General features: G+C 40.2%; 1 protein-coding gene and 1 long non-coding RNA gene across 4 annotated transcripts in view; one reads left to right on the plus strand and one right to left on the minus strand.

Annotated features, from left to right (window-relative positions):
• The first annotated feature begins 1365 nt into the window (after window positions 1–1365).
• On the plus strand, window positions 1366–5479 carry LOC110197589 (calcium homeostasis modulator protein 6-like). Its single transcript, XM_020971624.2, has 2 exons — window positions 1366–2105; window positions 3470–5479. Exons 1-2 carry the CDS (start codon window positions 1533–1535, stop codon window positions 3833–3835), a joined length of 939 nt encoding a protein of 312 aa, XP_020827283.1. The 5' UTR covers window positions 1366–1532; the 3' UTR covers window positions 3836–5479.
• LOC144457555 (uncharacterized) overlaps window positions 3486–23155 on the minus strand; it is a 28140-nt gene continuing 8470 nt past the window's right edge. The window contains exons 3-5 of one of the 3 annotated variants that reach the window (XR_013486962.1): window positions 20751–20981; window positions 19190–19648; window positions 3486–3579 (exon numbers count right to left, since the gene is read on the minus strand). This is a non-coding gene — a long non-coding RNA (uncharacterized LOC144457555). Of the gene's footprint in view, window positions 3580–19189; window positions 19649–20750; window positions 21075–23155 lie in introns of all 3 variants that reach the window. The other 2 variants (XR_013486964.1, XR_013486963.1) reach the window with 2 other exon arrangements.

Here is a 23155-nt window from a genome sequence, read left to right on the forward strand (position 1 = left end):
GGACCTTTGTTGACAAGGGGATATCTGCTTTTTAGTATGCTGTCCAGATTTGCCATAGCTTTGTTTCACGGCCACAGTCACCATCTACAATGATAGTTGACCCTAAGAATGTAAAATCCAACACTACTTCCATTTCTTCTCCCTTGATTTGCCAGGAAGTGATGGGACTAGTTGCCATAATCTTAGGGTTTTTTTTAATATTAAGTTCAAGCTAGCTTTTTCACTCTCCTCTTCACCTTCAGCAAGAGGCTTCTTATTTCCTCTTCACTTTCTGCCACCAGAGCAGTGTTGTCTGCATATCTGAGATTGTTGCTATTTCTCCCAGCAACCTTAATTCCAGCTTTTGATTCATCCAGCCTGGCATTTTGCATGATGTATTCTACATATAAGTTAAATAAATAAGGTGACAATATACAGCCTCATTATACTTTTTTTCCCAATCTTAAACCAATCAGTTGTTCTGTGTTCAGTTCTAACTGTTACTTTTTGGCTGGCATACAGGTTCCTCAGGAGACAAGTAAGATGATCTGTTGGTCCCATCTCTTTGAAGTCTTGCCATAGTTTGTTGTGATTCACACAAAGGCTTTAGTGTAATCAATGAAATAGAAGTAGATGTTTTTCAGGAACTCACTTGCTTTTTCCAAAGTCCAGTGCAGGTCAGCAATTTGGTCTCTTGTTCTTCTGCCTCTTCAAAAAACAGCCTGCTCTCCTGGTAATTCTCCATTCACATACTGCTAAAGCTTAGTTTGCTGAATCTTAAGCATAACCTTGCTGGCTCATAAAATGAGCACAATTATTCAGTAATTTGAATAACTCTTGGCATTGCCTTCTTTAGTATTGAGACCTAAACCAATTTTTTCCAACTAATGGCCACTGTTAATGTTTTCCAAATTTGCTGCATACTGAATGCAGCACCTTAAAAGCACCATCTCTTAGGGTTTTAAATAACTCAGCTGGAAATCCATCACCTTCACTAGCCTTATTATTAGCAATGCATCCTAAGGCCCACTTAACTTCATTCTCCAGGACATCTGGCTCTAGATCAGTGTCAAGATGTTAGGAAACACCCTGTTTTCCAGAGCTAAAGGCCTAGCAAACCAGCTGTGCCCTGAGCTTGGCATAATAACAGTTCTTTGCACTTACCCTCTGGCTTATCTCAGCCACAGCAAAATCCCAGACTTGTTTCTGGTCATAAAGACCGCTATGAATCAAACTTATCACATTGTTGCTGTTACCCCTCATTGTCAGGGCTACAGCTCACTGTGTAGCCATTGTGTAAGTATTGAGATTTCTCAACACTGCCTAGTCTTCACCCCCACCCCCAACTAGGGTTACATTTTTACAACTGTTGAGGTGAATGCTACCAAAAAAGAAAGCAAAACTTTAAGGCATCTGTAAGAGGAAACTGCTTTTATAAAGCAGTAGCATTTCATTTCCTTTCCCTAGTAATAAAATTCAGATACACTGAGGAAACAAGGTAGAGGCAACGGGAGATCTGCTTGACCAGGCCAGGAGTGAGGAGGAGAAAAGCCATGGAAAAGTTTCATCTTTTGTTGGACGTGCTCATCAAACACCACAAGGCCGTGACCATGAGCTTCTGGAGTCTGCTGACAGCTGGTGGGCAGACCCTCTTCTCCAAGATAGTGTTCCAATGCCCCTGTGACGATAGATACAAAATGCCCTATTCCCTTTTATTCTTCTTCGCTCCAGCCCTGGTCCTCTTCCTTCTGCGCTACCTGCTGAGCTTTAAGGTAGGGCGGGTGGTAACTGGCTGCTGTACCAAGGACCAGAGAGACACTGTTGAGAAGATATACACTCTTGACAAGAAATCCTGCAAGGCTAGCCCAGAAACGCCTAGCAAGAGAGTGATGTTCTGTAAGGAGGTGGTATGTGGTCAAGTGACCTTGACTGCTCTCCTGGCACCCTTCATCTGGATTACAATGGCACTGCTCGAGGGTAATTACTCTGTGTGTCTGTTCAGTGCAAATGAGCAGCAGCAAAGGAGCTTGTGTCAGGAACACAACTGTTTTGAGAAAGAGCTGCAGATGCCTTGCCAGCAGACAAGCTTGACAAACTTCGAGCAGAAGGTCAGGGCTATATCCCAGGTAAGATCTCAGGAGAAAGTAAAGTGATTCCTATCAGATGGGGTGGGGATAGGGAAAGAGAAAAGGAAATGGTTGGAGAGATAGGAGAGGATATAACTCGACTGGACAGAGGAACACAGTGGAGGCTACAGAAGGTCCAAGTTGGGAACTAGAAACTTGTGATTTTCAGAGGCTAATTAATGCCTTCCCTTTTTCTGCATACATTATTTTGTAACTTCTTTCTAGGTAGACTGTATTCAACAGAATGTGTAGACATTGTTCCTCCTCCCCCTCAATTTCAGTAGAAAGTAAGTTTCTAGAAGTCAGAGATGATTTCATTGTTGTCTTTGTGTACCCAGCACCATACTTGGCACATTTTAGGAGCTTCAAAAAATGTTTGCTAGTTGACTGATTGATGGAACCGTTCTAAATCACCTGTTCTTACAATGCCTTTCCTACCCTTCTTTAATCTGTCGGATTGCCACCTATTCTTTCAAAATCAACTTAAAAGCTACCTCCTCAAGGAAGTCTGACACGGAAAAGAATGGATCTTGGTACCTCAGACTTTGTTTTGCACCTCCCTAATGTTCTTATCTTAATGTAATCTTGTGTATTAAAAAGGCCAGGTCAGGGGGAGCCCCACTCTCAGGCTTCAGTGGAAGCCTGGTTACATGATTATTTGTGTTTGCGTCTCACCCTGGACAGGGACCATGACTCTGCTAAATTCAGTATTTTCCAACAAGTTTAGCATACGACAGATATTTAGTAAAGTAATCAACAAGCATTTATGAAACACCCGCTATGTTCCAAGATTTGTCAATGATGACACAAAGACAGACCTTGCCCTAATGGAGCATTTGCTGATTGAATGAATGAGGTTAAGCCCCAAGTTTCCCTAAAAGAAAGAATTGACATGACTAGTTAGAGCTTATCCTTAGAATCCCATCCTTAGAATCCTTCCAACATGCAAAATGATATTAAATCAAATGAAAGACTAGAATTAACAAGTCTAATGTTCTAGTCTACCTTTGCCTGGATTATACTGAGTCCCACAACTGCTTAGGTTTTGAATTTCCATTGGATTATATGGTTTAGGTCCTTTCCCTGGGGTCCTTCCATTCCTGGGAACATGACTGACTTTCCAAGTAAGCAGTTATTACCTGTGAATGATAACATTACTGATCCCAATCTGGATTTAGCCCTTTCCACTTTTCAGGTTGTGGTTTCTCCAGCCTCATGAAGAGTGAAAGAGTAATATCTATTTTTGGGGGAGGGATTTCTTTTCTTTCTTACTTTGTTACTGTCAGTATCATCATCTTGTCATCATCTTCCTTGCTATAGCTAAATTGTAACCCAGCTGTGTCATGTTGGTCTCTTTTCCAAAGATAATAGGTTGGGGACTGATAGCTGGTGTCATGGTTTTATTCACGATGATCAAGTTCTGTTGCTGTTGCACATCTCGAGTTGGTTTTCTTCAGCTCCAGTTCCAGAAAATCTACATGAAAAAAGAAAATGAGACATTAACTGCTGAATCGAAGAAGTATGCTACTGAATTGGCGGAAAGAAATGTCAAGTGCTTCTTTGAAAATGTCTGCCATGACAGTGTGAGAATTCCAAGAACTGAGGAATGGAATGAGATTTCACTAGTGATTAAGCCTAGTGATACAGAATATAGTAAATTGCACAAGTATGCTAACAACAGGCCAGTGAGAGAAGATACTCTTCAAAACCCTGCTACTGATTGCATTTAAGGGGTTGAAGCAATTCTCCACAATACTACACCAAGGAAATGTCACCAATGATCCTAAGAACATGGATTTAAAGTTGGAAGGGACCTTATTTCACAAATGAAGTAACCAAGGCCCAGGGATTTTGATTTCCATTTTGTACACAAATATTAATTTTGCTAATAAACTGGGGCCAAATCTTATCACAATTTTTCTTTTGGTAATGATACTATTTTTATATTTTATAGAATCATAGAATGTTTCAGTCAGAAGGGACTTCAAGGAAATGGCAAACCACTCTAGTATCTTCACCAAGAAAACCCCAATGGAGTCACAAAAAGTCAGACACGATTGAACAACAACAGCACTAATTTGTTTCAATGTTGTCTCCTCTTGCCATCACATTCTCCACATTACACCGTGAGCTCTTTTTTAAACAGAAACTGCTGGGTTTGGGGGTTTACTTTTTTGTTTGTTTTTGGGTTTTTCCTTTTTTGTATCCTCAGCACATAGCTCCTGGAACATAGTAGATGCTTAATAAATGCTAGTTGATTGACTGACTAACTGAATGCTTTAAAATCCGGGATTTAGGAAAGGTACTAAGACAGAGAAAGTAAAAATAAACTCAGGGATCTACAGTTAAAAACAGAAATTTCTTATGACATTTAGATGCTCAGAATAATGTCACATGTAAAGATAACAGGAAAGATCAAATAATAATGAGTAATAAGGAAGAGGATAATAAAAATCTAACATTTATATAGCACTTTAAGGACTGTAAAATATCTCAATTATCACTTTTTTATCTTCACAATGGCTCTGGAATGTGCTGTTATTATCACCCTCATTTTATAGATTTTATAAATAGGGAAACTGAGGCAGACAGAAGCTAAATGACTTGCCCAGGGTAAAAAAAAAAACCAAAAAAAACAACAAGCTGATGTGTCTGAGACTCTATTTGAATTCAGGTCTTAATGACTTCAGGTTCAACACTTTATGCACTGTGCTATTTACTGCCTCAGTGAATGAATGAAAGTCAAACAATTAGAGTTAGCATATACTTTGTTTTTTTATGAGGAGGAAGAATGTATTCAGAAATAAAGATCATGTAATAAGCAAATGACATCAACACAAATTTTAAAAACAAACAAAAATCTTGCACCTCTACAATATCTACTCATTACTTCTGATTATTTCTGGTAGGTCAAACAGAATAAGTTTAATCCCTTTCCCCCATGGCAACAGTATACGTGTTTCAAGCAGCCATAATGCCCCCCCCCCATGTAGTCTTGGCTAATCATTTGTAATTCTTTCGTCTCTTTTTTTTCTTTTTCTTTTTTGTAGGCAATGGGGTTAAGTGACTTGCTCAAGGTCACACAGCTAGTAAGTGTCAAGTGTCTGAGGCTGTATTTGAACTCAGGTCCTTCTAACTCCCCGGCTGGTGCTCTATCCACTGCGCCACCTAGCTGCCCCCAATTCTTTCATCTCACTATCTCCTTTTTTATATTTAATTTTTATTTTGATTGCAAGTCATGCCAAAAAAAGAGAATTTCTACATATGAAATAGGAAACATAAAGAAGATTGTATATGTAACTGAATCTCTTTGCTGTATTGATTGCCTTTTTAAAAAGTGTATATAATAAATTCACATGCTATTTCCAAAACTATTTTGTCTTCATTTTTTTCTGAATTTCATTCTGTTCTCCTCTAAGCATTTTTTCTTTTTTTTATTTAGTATTTTATTTTTCCCCAGTTACATGTAAAAACAATTTTAACATTCATTTTTAAAACTTCAAGTTCCAAATTCTCTCCCTTCCTCCTTCCCCACCCCTTCTCATTGAGAAGGCAAGCAATTTGATATGGGTTATACATGTGCAGTCATGCAAAACACTTCCGTAAAAGTCATGTTGTGAAAAACTAACTGTATTTCCCTCCATCCTATTCACCCTCCTGTTTATTGCATTCTCTCTCTCCTTTCACTCTGCCCCACCTCAAAAGTATTTTGTTTCTGACTACCCCCTCCCCCAGTCTGTCATAAGTTCTATCACTCCCCCCACTTCTTTTACCCTGTTCCCCCTAACTTTCCTGTAGGGTAAGATAGATTTCTATACTCAATTGAGTGTGTATGTTATTACCTCTTTGAGTCAGTTCTGATGAGAGTGAGGTTCACTCCCTCCCTCTCACCTTCTCCCCTCTTCCCCTCCACTGTGAAAGCTTTTTCTTGCCTCTTTTACAAGATAACTTACCCCATTCTACCTCTCCCTTTCTCTTTCTCCAAGTACATTCCTTGCTTATCCCTTAATTTTATTTTTAGGTATTATCCCTTCATATTCAATTCACATCTGTGCCCTCTGTCTACGTACACTCCTTCTAACTACCCTAATAATGAGAAAGGTCTTATGAATTACAAATATCATCTTTCCATGTAAGAATACAAGCAGTTTAACTTTAATAATTCCCTTATGGTTTTTCTTTCCTGTTTACCTTTTCATGCTTCTCTTAAGTCTTGTATTTGAAAGTCAACTGTTTTATTTAGTTCTGGTTTTTTCTCAAGAATGCTTGAAACTCCTTATCTCATTGCATATCCATTTTTCCCATCCTTAATTATACTCAGTTTTGCTGGGTAAGTGATTCTTGGTTGTAACCCTAGCTCCTTTGGCCTCCAGAATTCCAAGCCCCATTCCAAGCCCTCAGACCCTTTAATGCAGAAGCTGCTAAATCTTGTGTTATCCTAATTAAGGCCCCAGCATACTTGAACTGTTTCTTTCTGACTGCTTGCAATATCTTTTCCTTGACCTGGGAACTCTGAAATTTGGCTATAATATTTCTGGCAGTTTTCATTTTAGGATCTCGTTCAGAAGGTGATCGGTGGATTCTTTCAATTTCTATTTTACCCTCTGGTTCTACAATATCATAGCAGTTTTCCTTGATAATTTCTTGAAAGATGATATGTAGGCTCTTTTTGGGGGGGGATAGTCTAATAATTTTTAAATTATCTCTTCTGGATCTGTTTTCCAGGTCAGTTGTATTTCCAGTGAGATATTTCACATTATCTTTTATTTTTTTCATTCTTTCGGTTTTGTTTTATGATTTCTTGATTTCTTATAAAGTCATTAGCTTCCATTTGCTTCATTCTAATTTTTAAGGAAGTATTTTCTTCAGTGAGCTTTTGGACCTCCTTTTCCATTTGGCCAATTCTGCTTTTTAAGGCATTCTTCTCCTCATTGGCTTTTTGGACCTCTTTTGCCATTTGGGTTAGTCTATTTTTTAAGGTGTTATTTTCTTCAGTATTTTTTGGGTCTCCTTTAGCAAGCTGTTGACTCATTTTTCATGATTTTCTTGTGTCAGTCTCATTTCTCTTCCCAATTTTTCCTCTATTTTCTCTTACTTCCTCAAAATCCTTTTGAGCTCTTCCATGGCCTGGAACTGATTCATATTTTTTGGAGGCTTTGGATGTAGTAGCTTTGACTTTGTTGTCTTCTTCTGTTGGTATGTTTTACTCTTGTCACCAAAGTGAGATTCTATGGTCTCACTTTTTTTGCACTGCTTTCTCATGATCCCAGCCAATTACTTGAATTTTAAACTCTTTGTTAAGGTAGGGGTCTGCTTCCAGTGTGGAGAATGTACTATCCCAAGTTTTGAGGGTTTTGTGCAGCTGTTTTCAAAGATACTTCTAGGGACCTGTACATTTACAATTCTTCCAAGATGGTATGATCAACAGCAAGGTATTTACTCCTTTCCTGGCCTGGGCCCTGGTCCTTGAATGACCACAAGCACTCTTTTCTGTCTTGGAACTGTGAGGAGGATCTTCTCTAGACTGCCACCACAAGCTCCACCATACCAGCACTCCTCCTCTCCCCAGGACCACCACCCAGAACTGCAACCCAGATCCAAGCATGGACAAAGCAAGAGTATCCTGCCTCAGCACCAGCAAAGAGATCCCTGTAATCCCCCTCTGATCAGCCACTTGATTCCCCTCTGTCTGTGGGTCGAGAGCTCCAGAAGCTGCCACAGCACCAGGGTTGTGCCGGGCCTGGGGCCAGATCAAGCTCCTCTCTCACTGAGGTCAGACACACCTTTCCTATTGACCTTCTAAGTTGTCTTTGGTGTTTGTGGGTTGAGAAGTCTGGAAACTGCCACAGCTCCCTTTGATTCAATTCCCTGAGGACTGTTCCAGGTTCACTGAGGCCTGGCATGGCCCACGCTAGACTGTGCTCCTCTCCCAGCCCTTAGCAATAGACCTTTTCGATCAACCATTCAGGTTGTCTTGAACTGAAAATTTGTTTCACTCTGTCTTTTTGTGACTTGACTTGTGACTTTTTGACTTGACTGTAGAAGGCAATCCCACAGATAGAGGGGATGGAGAACCACCTGGGAGGAACACCAAGGAGGCTAGTATGGCAAGTCTATAGAGTGTGCTGAATTCTGTGAGTACTGCTTGCTAACTGATTGCACCCCTGGAGCTTGATGATCTTAGAAGAACATGGATAGACTTGCATGAAATAATGGAGAGCAAAATGAGCAGAACCAAGAGAACATTGTATACAGTAACAGCAATATTGTTTTAACAACTTTGAGTGACTAAGTCATTTTGACTATTATGAATACCTAAATTAACTACAAAAGACCTATGAAGGAAGATGCTATCTGCACGCAGAGAAAGATCTGATAAATAGATATATAGAATGATTGTACATATATGTATATGTATATATGTATATATATATATATATATATATACATACACATATACATGTTTGTATCTAATGTTAGCCATCTGTAAGGCAAAGGGAAGAGGGAAGAAAAATAAGGAAAAAAAGTTACATGATAACTTTGTTGTATATTTTGGAAATGCTTATTTCTTGAATTCAGAATAAAAAAGTAAAAATTTTTAAAAAGAGAAAAGAGAACACTATTAAATATTGTGGGAAAAGAAGTTTGAAGGATAGGGAGGGGGCAGCTAATAAAAAAAAAACTCCAAATACCCAACAGTGAGCTTTATTAGTTTTTTTTTTTAAAGTATTCAGACTGGGATGGGTATAAGAGAGAAAGAGGGGAGGATAATATAAGGGAGGGAAAAATCTGTAAGTAAAACAAACTTCCAGAACCTAAAGGAGACAGTCCCTTAGACTGCCTTCTAGAAAATTGAGGAAATTACTAAACAAATTGTGGTTTATACAAGTAACCAAATATTATTTCTGGCTCAACAAGCTATAGTCCAAGACTCTGTGGTGTTTGTTGCATAAGCCCAGCAGGTGCTACTAACTTCTCCTCTCCACCCCTAAACCTCAGGAGCTGTTGCAGGAAGCACCAGCTACTTCTGCCTGGTTTCCTCTGTTGCCTCCAAATTGGTAGAAAAAGAAGGTGATGTACTGGGGAAGAGCAGTGTAAGGGAATTTCCAATTCTTGCAAAACATTGCTGTGTTTAGCAGAAGTGGATTTATTTATTTTTACTTTCTAATCTGGTGAGCTTCATTTCAAACCACACAGGCCCAGGAAAACAATGTGACCCTGGACAAGTTATTTACCCTAGCTGCTCCAAGGGCGGGGTGGCGGGGTGCTGAGAGGTTAAGTATCAAATAGTATGTTTGAGAGGTGGGGAACAGGCACAAGTCTTCCTTGACTCTAAAGCCAGTCCTCTATGCACTACACCATATTGGCTCTCTGTGGAATTACATAAATAAGACCAAAATGGTCATGTCCTTTGATTTGATATTCCTTCACCTACCATTATTTATCATCTCAATTTTGTTTGTATCTGTTTGCAATCTTGCTTTTTATTTTTATTTTAATAGCACAAATGGGAATGCACATTGGGCAACTTCTACAGGACATGATCATTGGTCCTTTGCTAAAGGATTCATGGAGTGTCTCACCTCCTCCTGCCTGCTAATGAGGAATCATATGGAAAGTGATTGGCATGAATGTTAAAAATTCTTTTTACACATAATCAGGAAAAATAAAATACTAATTAAAAAAAATAAAATGATTGGCAATTGATCCAGAAAGAGCAGCCCACTTAGTAACCTCTAAAAGGAAAGGAAAGGCTTTAAATGTCCTTTTTTCTTCTAAGCCTGCCACTCATGCAAGGGTGCGCTGACAAATGATTAGTAACCAGCTCTCCAAAAACTAACTACACACTTTAAAGTTTAATTTGCATTATTAACATTTTTTTGCCATCACTTTCTTAAGTCTAGACAATCAACAAAACAGTAAATTAAGCCCTGATTTGTAGCTTTTGAGGTATAGGTGCTCACATTAAAAAATATAATCATGGGCTTGCCAGTCAGAGATGGCTCCAGCACACCCTGGACTCCAGCATCTTTTCCCTTGGATTTCCAACAAGGGGAAGAGAGAATTTCTATTTCCTTATTGCACCACCCACTTACCCATGCCCATCCAAGAACCAGCAGCTTCAAGACAAGTATAGCATGGCAAGAATCTATGCTTCTATAGGTGAGTCTGAGATCTGACCTCACGTGCTTGACTGCTTCTTTTGTGGTTCTTTTCCTGATCACAAGGATCTTGAGAAATGGATGTTTTAAGCCTTGGTAGCAACTTCTTGAGAAGCTCTTGGCTTGCTCAGCCAATGCTAGCTGCCTAGTGGGAGGTGCTTCTTTCAAGTACATATCCTATTTCTTTGAGAAGAAAATGACCACCTATAGGATTGTGGAGAAGATAAAAGGACAAGACCTTTTCCCTGTGTTTCATTCCACAACTACTCTGAACCTTGACTGCTTCATATTCTTGGTCTCCTGGATCATTTAGTTGTTCTTTTCAATCATGTCCAACTCTTGGTGACCCCATTTGGGGTTTTCTTAACAAAGATACTGGGGCAATTTGCCATTTCCTTCTCTAGCTCATTTTACAGATGAGGAAACTGAGGTAAACAGGGTTAAGTGACTTGCTGAGGGTCACACAGGTAGTAATTGTCCAAGGCCAATTTTGATTTCAGGAAGATGAGTCATCCTGACTGCAGGCCCTGCACTCTATCCACACCACCCTGTTGTCTCTCTGAATTGACTCCCTTGCTTCCAGAAACTTCTATGGCTGATTTGCTGAGACCAGCAAATATTTAATTGGGTGAAAGTCATAAAGTTGTAAGGAATTTTCCTAAAACCCCAGAGCAAAGTGTAAAAGAGCATAAAGTGTTGAGGAGTTATATTTTTCTTTAATCCACAATTTCTCAATCCACTGAGAGGATTATTAGACGTTAACCACTGTATAAAGGCAAGTGAAACTACACAGGAAATATCTAGAGAGTGCCTGAGAGAATCAGCCACACCTTGTGCTCATATGTAAAGAGGAAGGTACCCAAGCAATTCTAGGGTGGGAGGTAGTTAAAGCTCAAAGCAGTTGTGGAGTGAAACCCTGAAAGGTTGCAGGGAGGGGAGGAAAGAAAACACTCTCTCTTTGTTCCACTCACCCAGCAACAAAAACTTCTAGCAGATTTATTCACTCAAAGAGACCCCTTTTCCAGTAGGAGCAAAAGGGAAAAGCATTCATTAAGCACCTACTATGTGCCAGGCATTGTGCTAAGTGCTCTGGAAATATTATCTCACTTGATCATCACAACAACACTGTGAGGTAAAGGCTATTATTATCCCCATTTTAAAGTTGAGGCAACTGAGGCAGACAGAGATTAAATGTCTTGTCCAGGGTCACACTTCTAAAAAATGTCTGAAGTGAGTTTTGAACTCAGATCTTACTGACGTCAGTTTCAGCACTCTATCCACTGTGTTATTTGCTGTCTCAGTGAATGAATGAAGGTCGAATAATATAAATTAGAGTTAACCTATACTTTAAATAAATATATTGAAATCTTAGTGGTCATTATTGGATCCATGGTCATCCTTTCCAGAGCTAGCGTACCTTCTGTAGGTAGCTAGATGGTAGAGTAGACAGAGTACTGGGCTTGGGATCAGGAATACCTATGTTCAAATCCTGTGCCGGACACTTACTAGATGTGTGACCCTGGGCAAATGACCCTGAGCAGTTTCTTCATCTGTAAAAAGGAAATATCACCTACTGTCATAAGTTGTTGTTGTGAAGATCACATGAGTAAATATACGTAAAGTGCTTTGTCAACTTTAAAGTCCCCTAAGACCTTGGTCCTGGAGAAGCAATTGGCATACTCCGTGTTCTCCATTGCCACTTCCAGACTCTCCTTTCCTTTTTGACCATCCCTCCTTTGAGTGCTTTTACAGCAATGCGGAGGATAGTTAGGAGGGAAAAAAAAAAAGATGAGATAGGAAGCCCAGTTAAGAGACTATTACAACAGTACTTTCTAAGTCAGTGGGGGGAAACGGTCCAACTATACAATACCTATTTACATATACATATGTGACACATGCAAGGTAGGTAGAATTTAACTTTAGAAGATGCTAGTCCCTAGGGGAAACCAGAAAAGGCCTCCTATTGCATGGTGGCCCTTGAATTGACTCTAGAAGGCAATCCCACAGTTAGAGGAGATGGAGAACCACCTGGGAGGAACACCAAGGAGGCCAGCTTGGCAGGTCTATAGAGTATGCTGAATTCTGTGAGTACTGCTTGCTAACTGATTGCATCCCTGGAGCTTGATGGTCTTAAAAAAACATGGATAGACTTGCATGAAATAATGGAGAACAAAATGAGCAGAACCAAGAGAACGTTGTAACGGCAACATTATTTTAACAACTTTGAGGGACTAAGTCATTTTGACCATTATGAATACCTAAGTTAACTACAAAAGACCTGTGAAGGAAGATGCTATCTGCATCCAGAGAAAGATCTGATAAATAGAAGTATGTATAGAATGATTGTACAAATATATGTGGATATAGATATAAATACATACACGTACATATATATAAATACATATACATGTTTGTGTCTAATGGTAGCCATCTGTAGGACTGGGGTTAGAGGGTAGAAAAAGAAAGGAAAAGAAGAAAGTTACATGATAACTTTATTATGTAGTTAAAAAGAATAGCATGCAATCACCTTTGTTCTAATATTTTATGGAAATGCTTGTTTTATTTCTTAAGTTCAGAATAAAAAATAAAATAAAAAAAGAAGAAAGAGTATGCTGTTAAATAATGTGGGGGGAAAGTTTGAAAGACAGGGAGGGTGCAGCTAATGTAAAACTCTAAATGCTCAACAATGAGTTTTGTTAGTTTGGTTTTTTTAAGTATTCAAACTGGGATGGGGATGAGAGCAAGAGGCGAGGGTAATATAAGGGAGGGGAAAATATAAGCAAAACAAACTTCCTGAACCTAAAGGAGACAGTTCCTTAGACTGCCTTCTAGAAAACTGAGGAAATTACTAAACAAACTGTGGTTTATACAAGTAATGAAATATTATTTCTGACTCAACAAACGATAGTGTAAGACTCTGTGTGTTTGCTGCATAGGCCCAACAGGTGCTATTAACTTCTTCTCCTGATCTTAGGAACTATTTGCAGGGAGCACTGGCTACCTCTGCCAGGTTTCCTCTGTTGATTTTGAATTAGTTAAAAAAAAAAAGGAAGAGGATGTATTGAGGGTGGAAGGGGTATTCGAATTTCCTATTCTTGTAAAATATTGCTGTGCTTAGCAGAAGTGGCCTTATTTATTTTTACTTTCTAATCTGGCCAACTTCATTTCAAACCACATGTTCCCAAGAAAACACCTTGGCTGTTCCATACTCTCGGTCTCCTAGTAGTTTTTCAGTCATGTCCAATTATCTGAGACCCCGTTTAGGGTTTTCTTGACAGAGTAATTTGCCATTTCCTTCTCCAGCTCATTTTACAGATGAGGAAACTGAGGCAAACAGGGGTAAGTTACTTGCTCAGGGTCACACAGCTAGTAATTGCCTGAGGCCAAATTTGAGCACTAGAAGATGAGTCGTCTGACTCTCTATCCACTGCACCACCCAGCTGTCCCTCGATTGATTCCCTGGCTTCAAATCCTCTATGGTTGATTTGCTGGGGCCAGCAAATACTTAACTGGGTGAAAGTTATAAAGTTGTTAAGGAGTTTTTCTAAAACCCCAAAGAAAGTGTTGTTATTTTTTTTTAAATCCACAACGTATGAAGAAGTTCCTTAATCCACTGAGATTATAAGACCTTAACCACTGTATAAAGGCAACTGAACCCACACAGGAAATATCTAGTGAGTGCCCGAGAGAATCAGCCACACCCTTGTGCTCATATGTAAAAAAGGAAGGTACCAGCAATTCTAGGGTGGGAGGCAGTCAAAGCTCAAAGCAGTTGTGGAGTGAAACCCTGAAAGGTTGGGTTAGGGGAGGAAGGAAAAAATTCTCTTTCTGTTCCACTCACCCGGCAGCCAAAACTTCTAAGAGTTATTCACTCAAAAAGGAGACCCCTCTTCCAGTAGGAGCAAAAGGGGAAAGCATTCATTAAGCACCTACTATGTGTCAGGCATTGTGCTAAGTGCTCTGGAAATATTATCTCACTTGATCATCACAACAACCCTGTGAGGTAGAGGCTATTATTATCCCCATTTTAAAGCTGAGGCAACTGAGGCAGACAGAGATTACATGTCTTGTCCAGGGTCACACTTCTTAAAAATGTCTGAGGTCAGATTTGAACTCAGGCTTTTCTGACTCTAGGCCCACCACTGTGCCACCTAGCTGCCTCTGTAAATGAAAGTCTAACTATAAATTAGTTAACATATATCAGTTCCAGATGGTATGCTACAGAATTCTTGGAGAGTGCCAAGGAGAGGCATTTGCCTCTTGTCATCAGCATAGTTAACCAAACCGTAGACTCACCAACTTTGGTGCTTGTTTTAGGCGCAGATCTAGCTCTGGTCTGGCAATCCTACTCTCTACTTGCTCTCTTTTCTCCTTTCTGCCCATCTGGGAGTTTATCTGCTGTTATCTAATCTCTCTCCCCCGTTTAATCTCCCTCCCACGATGTTTCTTTCTCACTCTTCCTTTTCCTATTTTTGCAAAGAGCAGAATGGCTCTTTGCTGTTGAAGGGTTTCTAGCGTTTTACTTTTTTCTTTTGGAAATACTGAAGAATGATCTGGGCTTCCAAAACATACAAAAGCCTAAGTAAACAACCACTGAGCACTTTTTCTCATAAAGAGACACAGACTCCAGAGACAGTGGGATATGAACAAGTCCCTGGACTTGGAGTCAGGGAAATCTGGGCTCAAACACCACCTTACGTTCTTACTAGCTGTGTGATCCTAGGCACATCACTTAACCTCGATTGCCTCACCAAAAAGCAAAATAAAATAAAAAGAGTTGGATTTGATTGCCTCTAGGGTCAGTTTTGCTCTAATTTGTCATTGCTGTTGATGATCTTTGACCCTAAAACTAAAAAAACCCCCCAAAACTCACCACTGCAAAGGAACCTAATTTATGTGCTGAATTCTTTTACTTCTCTGCCCCCTTACTTAAAAAAAGAAAAGTAATAAGTACATAATTTTCCTGTGGTTTCTGAGACATCAACACTGAATACATCTGAAGGGATGTACAGGTAACAAAGGCTTTGTTTTGTGCATGTCCGGATCACCTAACATGGAGGCACTCAAGCGAAAGGGACCTGCTTCTGAGAGAAGATGTTCTGCGTTGCCATCATATGGGTAGGAACATCCCCTGCCCATTCGCTTCATAGACAGAACAGGCTCCATCTTGAAAACGACCAGACTGAGACTGTGTCTTTTTTTCTTTCCTTTGGTGTCCTGAGGGGTGAAGATTCCATTCACCTGAAGCTTATTGTCGTTTTTCAGACCATGTGGTTCCATGTCTCCTACAGACAAGCTGGTTCCCTTTGTTACTTTGCCCTTGCCTCTCCATATCTACCACCTTTGGGACAATCAGTTGTCTGGTGAAAGGGCTTCAGGAATAAAGAGAATCTTCTTTCCAGGGAACCCAAATTAGTTCTTTTGAAATCTCTGACTTCGGGGTGGTGGGGGGAGAAGGTAAGTGACTCTCCCTCATCTTTAGGCCCTGTGGCCCCAAGAAATGGGTTTGGGGTTTGCTCTGTTGCATCTGTCCTTTTCCGCAAGTGGTGGAGTTCCAGGACCTGAGAGCTCAAGCTTTGGCCAACCTTGGATCAAGACTCCAGGCCGGATATTGTTCCAGTCTGTCAGGCAAACCTGAGAAACTATGCTGCCCAAGACTCAAGCCTGAGGCTGGGGGGAGGAGAGGAAGCTTGGACTTGAAACTTGGTGGGACTAAAATAGACAGGACCTGAGTTAAGCTATGAACCTAATCTACCTCCTAACCCTAGTCACTGAGGCAGTGAATTATTGATTATGTTATTTATTGATGATGATGATGATGCTGATGATGATTGATGATGCTGATATATGAATTAGTGATTGTGTTATTGTGTTATACTGACTACTCTCCACCTTACTGCCTAGATGGCCAAGTAGGTTACATCTCCCTTCTCCAGGGACCTCAGGAACCCTTAAGGGGGATGAGGATATGTAGGCTCTCTACAAATGTCTCCAACACCCACAATGGTATTTCCTCAAGTATAAGGAGGAGATGTCCTCTGTACCTTAGTTCCATTTAGCCACTGACAAATTTGCTTTTACAAAGGAATATTTAATCCAAAAGGTATAATTACAAGTATGCAAACTTACTCCCCTGACAGGTGGGAGGCAGAATAGCTTAGCCTCTTTCCTATATAGCATAGTCCCAGTTCTAAGCCAAACCTGCCCCCCTTGGGTTTGAGTACTAGACACCCTGGATTCTCTGGGTTTCCCTGCTGGGCTGGCTGACAGAAACATTCTGTCTGGAATCTTGGCTCCAAGTTCATCATGGCTTGAACTCCCAGGCCCAGTGGGAATCACTGCCAGCACCTGAAACTGAAAACAAAGGACACCACACAGAAAAAGAGGCACACACACACACACACACACACACACACACACACACACACACACACACACACACTTCTCAGAGCCAAGGAGTAAAAGGGAGAGCAGGGCAAGGAGCCCCAACTCCTCTCACTGGTTCAGTTCATAGCACTGCACTTTGGCCAAAGTAGAAAAATTCAAGAAGGAAAAAACAATAGCTAGAAAGTGAACAACTGTCTCAGTTGCACCAGTTCTAAAGATGTAGGCTTTCTGGCTGTGCAGCCAATCAAACACTACCTCATTCATGTGGAAGAGGAAGCAGAGTGACTCTAACTTAGGCAATGTGGGCATGCCCAGAAAAGACTCTTTACATTTTTATATTTGTTGAAGTAAATATTCTTTTGTAAAAGCTGATCTGACTGTTAAGTGATTAAATGGAATTGGAACACAGAGGAAGGGAAAAGAATAAGTATTTCTATAGTACCTAACTGTGTGCCAGGCACTGTGCTAAGTGCATTTTAAAAATATTACCTCAGGGCAGTTAGGTGGCGCATTGGATAGAACACTGGCCCTGGATTCAGGAAGACCTGAGTTCAATTCTGGCCTCAGACACTTACTAGCGGTGTGATCCTGGGCAAGTCACTTGACCCCATTGCCTAGCCAAAAAATACATACATACATACATACATACATACATCTATATATATATATATATATATATATATATATATAATATATATAAAATCTCATTTGAGCCTCACAACAACATTTTGAGGTAGGTGATATTATTGTCCCTGTTTTACATTTGAGGAAATTGAGGCAAACAGAGGTTATCTGCCCAGGGTTACACAGTTAGTAGGTGTCTGAGGCCAGACATGAACTCAGGTCCTCCTGAATCCAGGGCCAGTGATCTATCCAGCTGCCTCACTGTGAAATCCTAAAATTGAGGGAACACAACTGATTGGCATTGGAACCAATGGCGGAGGGACTGGATACCCCTAAACTCCCTTAAAGGTACTGGAGAACCCTGGTGGAGGGGTAAAATATAACAAACTTGGCCTGGCAGTAGTGGCCAGAGTAGTCACTGTTAAATACATTATGCATAAAGTAAATCATCCTTGTCCTCAAGGAGCTTACTATCTAGTGTGTATGGTAGTGGGGGAGGGGGAGTGAAGGAGGAGCAAGAAAAAAATTTGGGTGTGTGTGTATACACACACACACACACACACACACACACACACACACACACACACCCCAATAGCTACTATACTAAATAAGATGTGGGTAAGTATATGCTAACTTGTAGCCCTGAGTACCCCCTCTCAGTTTATACAGATAACATAAAATCTTGGAGACTTCTCATGTATCATTCTTGGATCATGTCCTAAATCAGTATTTCTTCTGGGAACTTCAGAATTTGTCTCATTTTGTTCTCACCCAGGGTCTCCCCTGTGAATATCAGAATATAGCTTGAGCCTAGGGCTCTACAATTCTAGGTAAAAGGGCCCCCAGTACCCATGCAAGCACATAAGCTAACAACATATATCAACCAGCCGGGCTTCTTAAATGTTTTGCATTTTTGACCTCTTCAGTGCTTCTTAAACTGTGGGTCGATTTCATATGGGGGTCCTGAACTAGAGAACGGTCTGTATTTTGCCCCACAGAAAATGCAAGGTACAAAGGAATAAAAGAAGCCAATGAACAGTCCAGGACAAATCTCCTTCCATTTCTGGTGAGTCCCACTTGAGCCATTCCTACCCCCAAAACTCACCAGGGACTTAAGCAGACTTGTATTTCCACATTGCGGTTTAAATTTCTTTAGAACAAAAACACATTTGAGGTCAATAAAAATATGCACCCTTTCCCTTGGTGAGCACCCCTTTGCTCTAGAAACCTATTCAATGCTCCATACTAATAGTACTCACTTGAGATTTTCAGTTTACCTGAAGATCATTTTATTGGAGTAGCATTCATGTGAAGCCTAAACCCTGGGCTTTCTCTACATGCCTTATAAACCTCTTTATACTGGAAGCTCACTCAGGACCTGGAATTTTCACAATGGAAATACCCTCTACCCCTTCAGCCTCTTCCTCCTAATTGGATAGCTCCTCCAAGACCTTTTGTTTCAGAAGAGTGCCCCAAACCAGTCAGGTCTTCATTCCTCTCCAGGATGTACTCTGGACTTTCTCTATTATGCCCCCTAGTGCCGGCTATTTTCATCACTGCCCCCTTCAGCTTTCTTTTATTTGTTGTCTTCTCCCATTAGAATGTTAGCTCACTTAGAGCAGAGACTTTCTTTCCACTTACGTTTGTATTCCTAGAACTTAGCACAATGCCTGGCACACAGTAAGTGCTTAAATAAATGCTTGTTGAAATGCCTGCTGTGATGCAAGAAAGTCAAAATCCCTTTTCAGAAAAATACCTGCATAGTCTCCCTAGTAATATGAGGGTACTAGGTTTGTTCTGCCACATTGGGCATTAATGACTCCAACTCTGAGGACATAAGTTTGCTCATTTTCTTTTCACAAGGCTAGGTCCAAGAATGCTTACCATTATGCCACTGCCCTCAGCTATTACCTTTTTTCAGACCATGTGGTTCCATGCCTCCTACAGACATGCTGGTTCCCTTCTGTTACTTTGCCATTGCCTCTTCATGTTTACCATCTCTGGGATAATCAGTTGTCTGGTGAAAGGGCTTCAAGAATAAAGAAAATCTTTCCAGGGAACCCAAATCAGTTCTTTTGAAATCTCTGAACTCTCTCACTTCTGTCTGCTCTAATTTATAGGTCCAGGCCCAGGAGTTTTGCTTCATTTCTACAAAAGCCATCATCCTCAATGAGGATGAATACGTATGTCCACAACTTCCACAGGGGGATGTGTTCAGAGGCAAACTACAACTTTATACTTTAACTTGGTTAAGTTGTCCAGGCTGCTTATTCACATTCCTTCAAGGAAATGCCATAGATCATCTCAATGGCCATGTCTATCCCTTGTAAGGAAAAGAGTCTTCAGGCTGCTTCTGATCTCACCATCAACCTGTTCAAGGGAGGTATATTTAATTAGATCTAGGAGAATGCAGAGGTCATTATTTCTTGGGGATATTTGAATCAGCTTCATAAAGAAGGTAGTATTTGACCTAGATCTTGAAATGTGGCTAGAACAAAAAACAAAAAAGAAAATTTCCAAGAGATTCAGAAAATATCTAAAAGAAAATGACCTCTGTCCTTGTCACTGACTGTAACCCCAAAATCCCAACTTAAACCAGACTTTGAACAAGCTTTGTTGTTGCAGCTGTGGATTTGTCCAATCATTCTGGAAAGCAATATGGAATCAAGCTTACAAAATGATTAAAATGCCCCTTGACCTGGGAGAACTATCTACCAGGATTCCCACAACATAGCCTAGATTTAGTTTTTAATTTCCCTAAAAGTCAAGGATTCTGTCCCCAAAACTTGACTAGTCCAGGGCACTAATACTCCAGGCACTGATATTGCTTCCTAGTCACTTAAGGGCATAAAAGAGGTAAGAGCCAGTGCCACACATATATGGAAGATGTCCAACTGCTATTTAAATCACCACACTATCTATGTTTCTTTTTAGAAAAGAGGAAGGCTACAGCTACCTGGACCAGTGCTGTATCCTTTCTGTGTATGCTTTCCATGCTCCTTTTGTTAACTGTTAGATGAGCTACAAGCATTTCATTTTATTTCAGTCTCAAATTTGAACAACCAGTCTGGTTTGTTTTGGGCCTAGCCTAGGACACCACTATAAGACATATACGCCCAAGGAGGTCAAGGATAAAAAGAAAAGTCCAGTATATACCAAAATATGTATGGCAATCTTTTTGTGGTAGCCAAAAACTGGAAAATAACGTAGTTGTACATCAGTTGGGGAATGGCTAAACAAATCATGCTACATGGATGTAAAGGAATATTACTACTCTGAGAAATAATGAATTTGAAGAATTTAGAGAATTATGGGAGAACTTGTATTAACTGATGGAAAGTAAGCAGAACCATGAAAATAAGATACAAAATGATTAGAATGATGTAAGTGGAAAGAACAACGAAAATTGAAATGAACATTGTGAAATTATAGTGATCAAGCTTGGCCCTAAAGACAAACTGTGAGAATTTACCTCTTTCCTTCTTCGCAGAAGTAGACTCTGGTCTCCCACAATATCCAGGGCCATCATCATCTTGACCTATGTCTTGCCACTGGACTCCGATGACTCTGGAGGAAAGAGTGAGGCTGATGACCGCACAGCTCTGCGTCACTTAAATCCAATTCACTTGCACTGATGTCATCGGTCCTCTTCAAGTATGTAGGATAGGGGCAACTAGGTGGTGCAGTAGATAGAGAACTGGCCCTAGAGTCAGGAGAACCTGAGTTCAAATGTGACCTCAGACACTTGACACTTATTAGCTGTGTGATCTTGAGCAAGTCACTTATTCTTGGTAGCCTCAAAAAAAAAATTAAAAGAAAGAGAGACAGAGAGAATGAGGGATAAACAACAACAACAAGGAGACTATGGAATATAGAAAGCACAATCCATTCTGTAAAGAGGTGCAGAAGGACTATGGAGGTGGAACACAGCACATATTGTGGGAATTTGATTGATGAATTGATTAGTTTCATTGAACCAATTTTTTTTCTTCTTCATTCTTTGTTAAAAGGGATAGCTCTACAAGAAGGGTAAGGGAATGATATATTGAGAAATAAAGATGATGGAAAACCAAAAGATACCAACAACAATTTTTGTCTAGTTTGGAGTCTCATCTATGTTTTCAAATTTCTATCTCTCTTGACAGTTTTGCTCTCTTTCAATTTCTCAGCATCTTTAGACAGAAACTGATATAAGGGAATCATAGCACCTCAGAGCTAAAAGGGTTAGATTAGTCACAAATTAGGAAATTGAAGCCAAGGAAATTTAAAAGACTGTTCATGCAGGTAGTACAAGTAGTATCAGGATTTGAACCCAAGTCCTCTGATGCTAACCATTATTCTTTTCAATGTGACATACTGCTTCTGGGTGGGGGGCGGTATGAAACTTGTTTAGCTTTGTTTTCTATTATGCCAAAGTAATTTCTCTGCATATATTTGGGGCTTATGGAGTTTTGAGAAAATAATTCTAGAAATTTTAATATTTCTGTCTATAGTCATAGACTCCATAATCCCCAAATTATTCCAAAAGAAATTTCCATTCTAGGACCGATATTACAAGTTTCAAATTAATGAAATTAATCTGGGTTAAGAAATGAAAATTTGCTTTAGGGTAGTGGCTTAGAAAACCTGCTAGAGGGCACTAGTGTACTGGAAGTGCATCAGTAAACCTTCACAAACAATATTATAGTTATTTCATTAGCTATTAGCAGTTGGATAGTCAGATGTTTGTTAGGCTATTCTCTCTCTCTCTCTCTCTCTGCTTGATATATGATAATTAATATAAATGAACTTATAAGTTATTACTATAATAACATCACAATCCAGATCTTATTAGAAAAGCTAGTAGTGATGGAAACCATTTTTACCAGATCAGATGTAACACCACTGGTGTAAGATCCATTTCTGCCTGTTTTCCTGGGTACAATTCTAGAGAGTGGAAGTCCATGCTATTAGCAAACTATGGTAGCAAACAAATGAAAGGAGCACATTCAGTGGATGGCAGGCAATTGCAATGTCTACTGCAGAGACGTCCTGATATAGAGAAATGCCCAGCAAATTCAGTTTCTTTCTCTGTAAAATGAGAGAGTGAAGGGACTAGATGGTCTCTGAGATTCCTTCCAACTCTGAATCCTATGAACCTATATAGGCAAGCAATCAAACGAATGTCATCTCCAAAAAGAGAAGAATTAGTATTTATTAAATTTTGATTGCACTAAATAGGGAAGGAAGAGAGAGAGAGAGAGAGAGAGAGAGAGAGAGAGAGAGAGAGAGAGAGAGAGAGAGAGAGAGACAGAGACAGAGACAGAGAGAGAGAGACAGAGAGAGACAGAGAGAGACAGAGACAGAGAGACACAGAGAGAGACATAGACAAAGACAGAGAGATGGAGAGAGACAGACAGAGACAGGCAGAGACAGACAGGCAGAGACAGGCAGAGACAGACAGGCAGAGACAGAGAGACAGAGACAGACAGACAGACAGAGCCTGGCTTACTAATTTCCCTCTTATCTATAGGACACCATCGCCCTCCCAGTCTACCAGACTTGCAGCCTAGGTGTCAGCCTCAGCTCCTTACTCTCTCTCACTCCCTACGTGCAATCTGTTGCCAAGTCCTGCAAATTTTACCTTTGTAACATCTCTTATATATGCCCTTTCTCTCTTCTGACATTGCTACCACCCCAGTTCAGGCTCCCATCACCTCAGACCTGGACTGTAGCCTGCTGGTTGGTCTCCACTCCACAAGTCTCTCCCCATTCTAGTTCGTTCTCTACTCAGCTGTCAAAGTGATTTTCTAAATTTCAGGTCTGACTATGTCATCCTCCTACTCATTAAACTCTAATAGGTCCCTATCACCTCCAGGAATGTTGTTTAGCATTCAG

The sequence above is a fragment of the Phascolarctos cinereus genome, unplaced genomic scaffold (genome assembly GCF_003287225.1).
Source record: "Phascolarctos cinereus isolate Bilbo 61053 unplaced genomic scaffold, phaCin_HiC Scaffold_5;HRSCAF=322, whole genome shotgun sequence".
NCBI lineage: Eukaryota > Metazoa > Chordata > Mammalia > Diprotodontia > Phascolarctidae > Phascolarctos > Phascolarctos cinereus.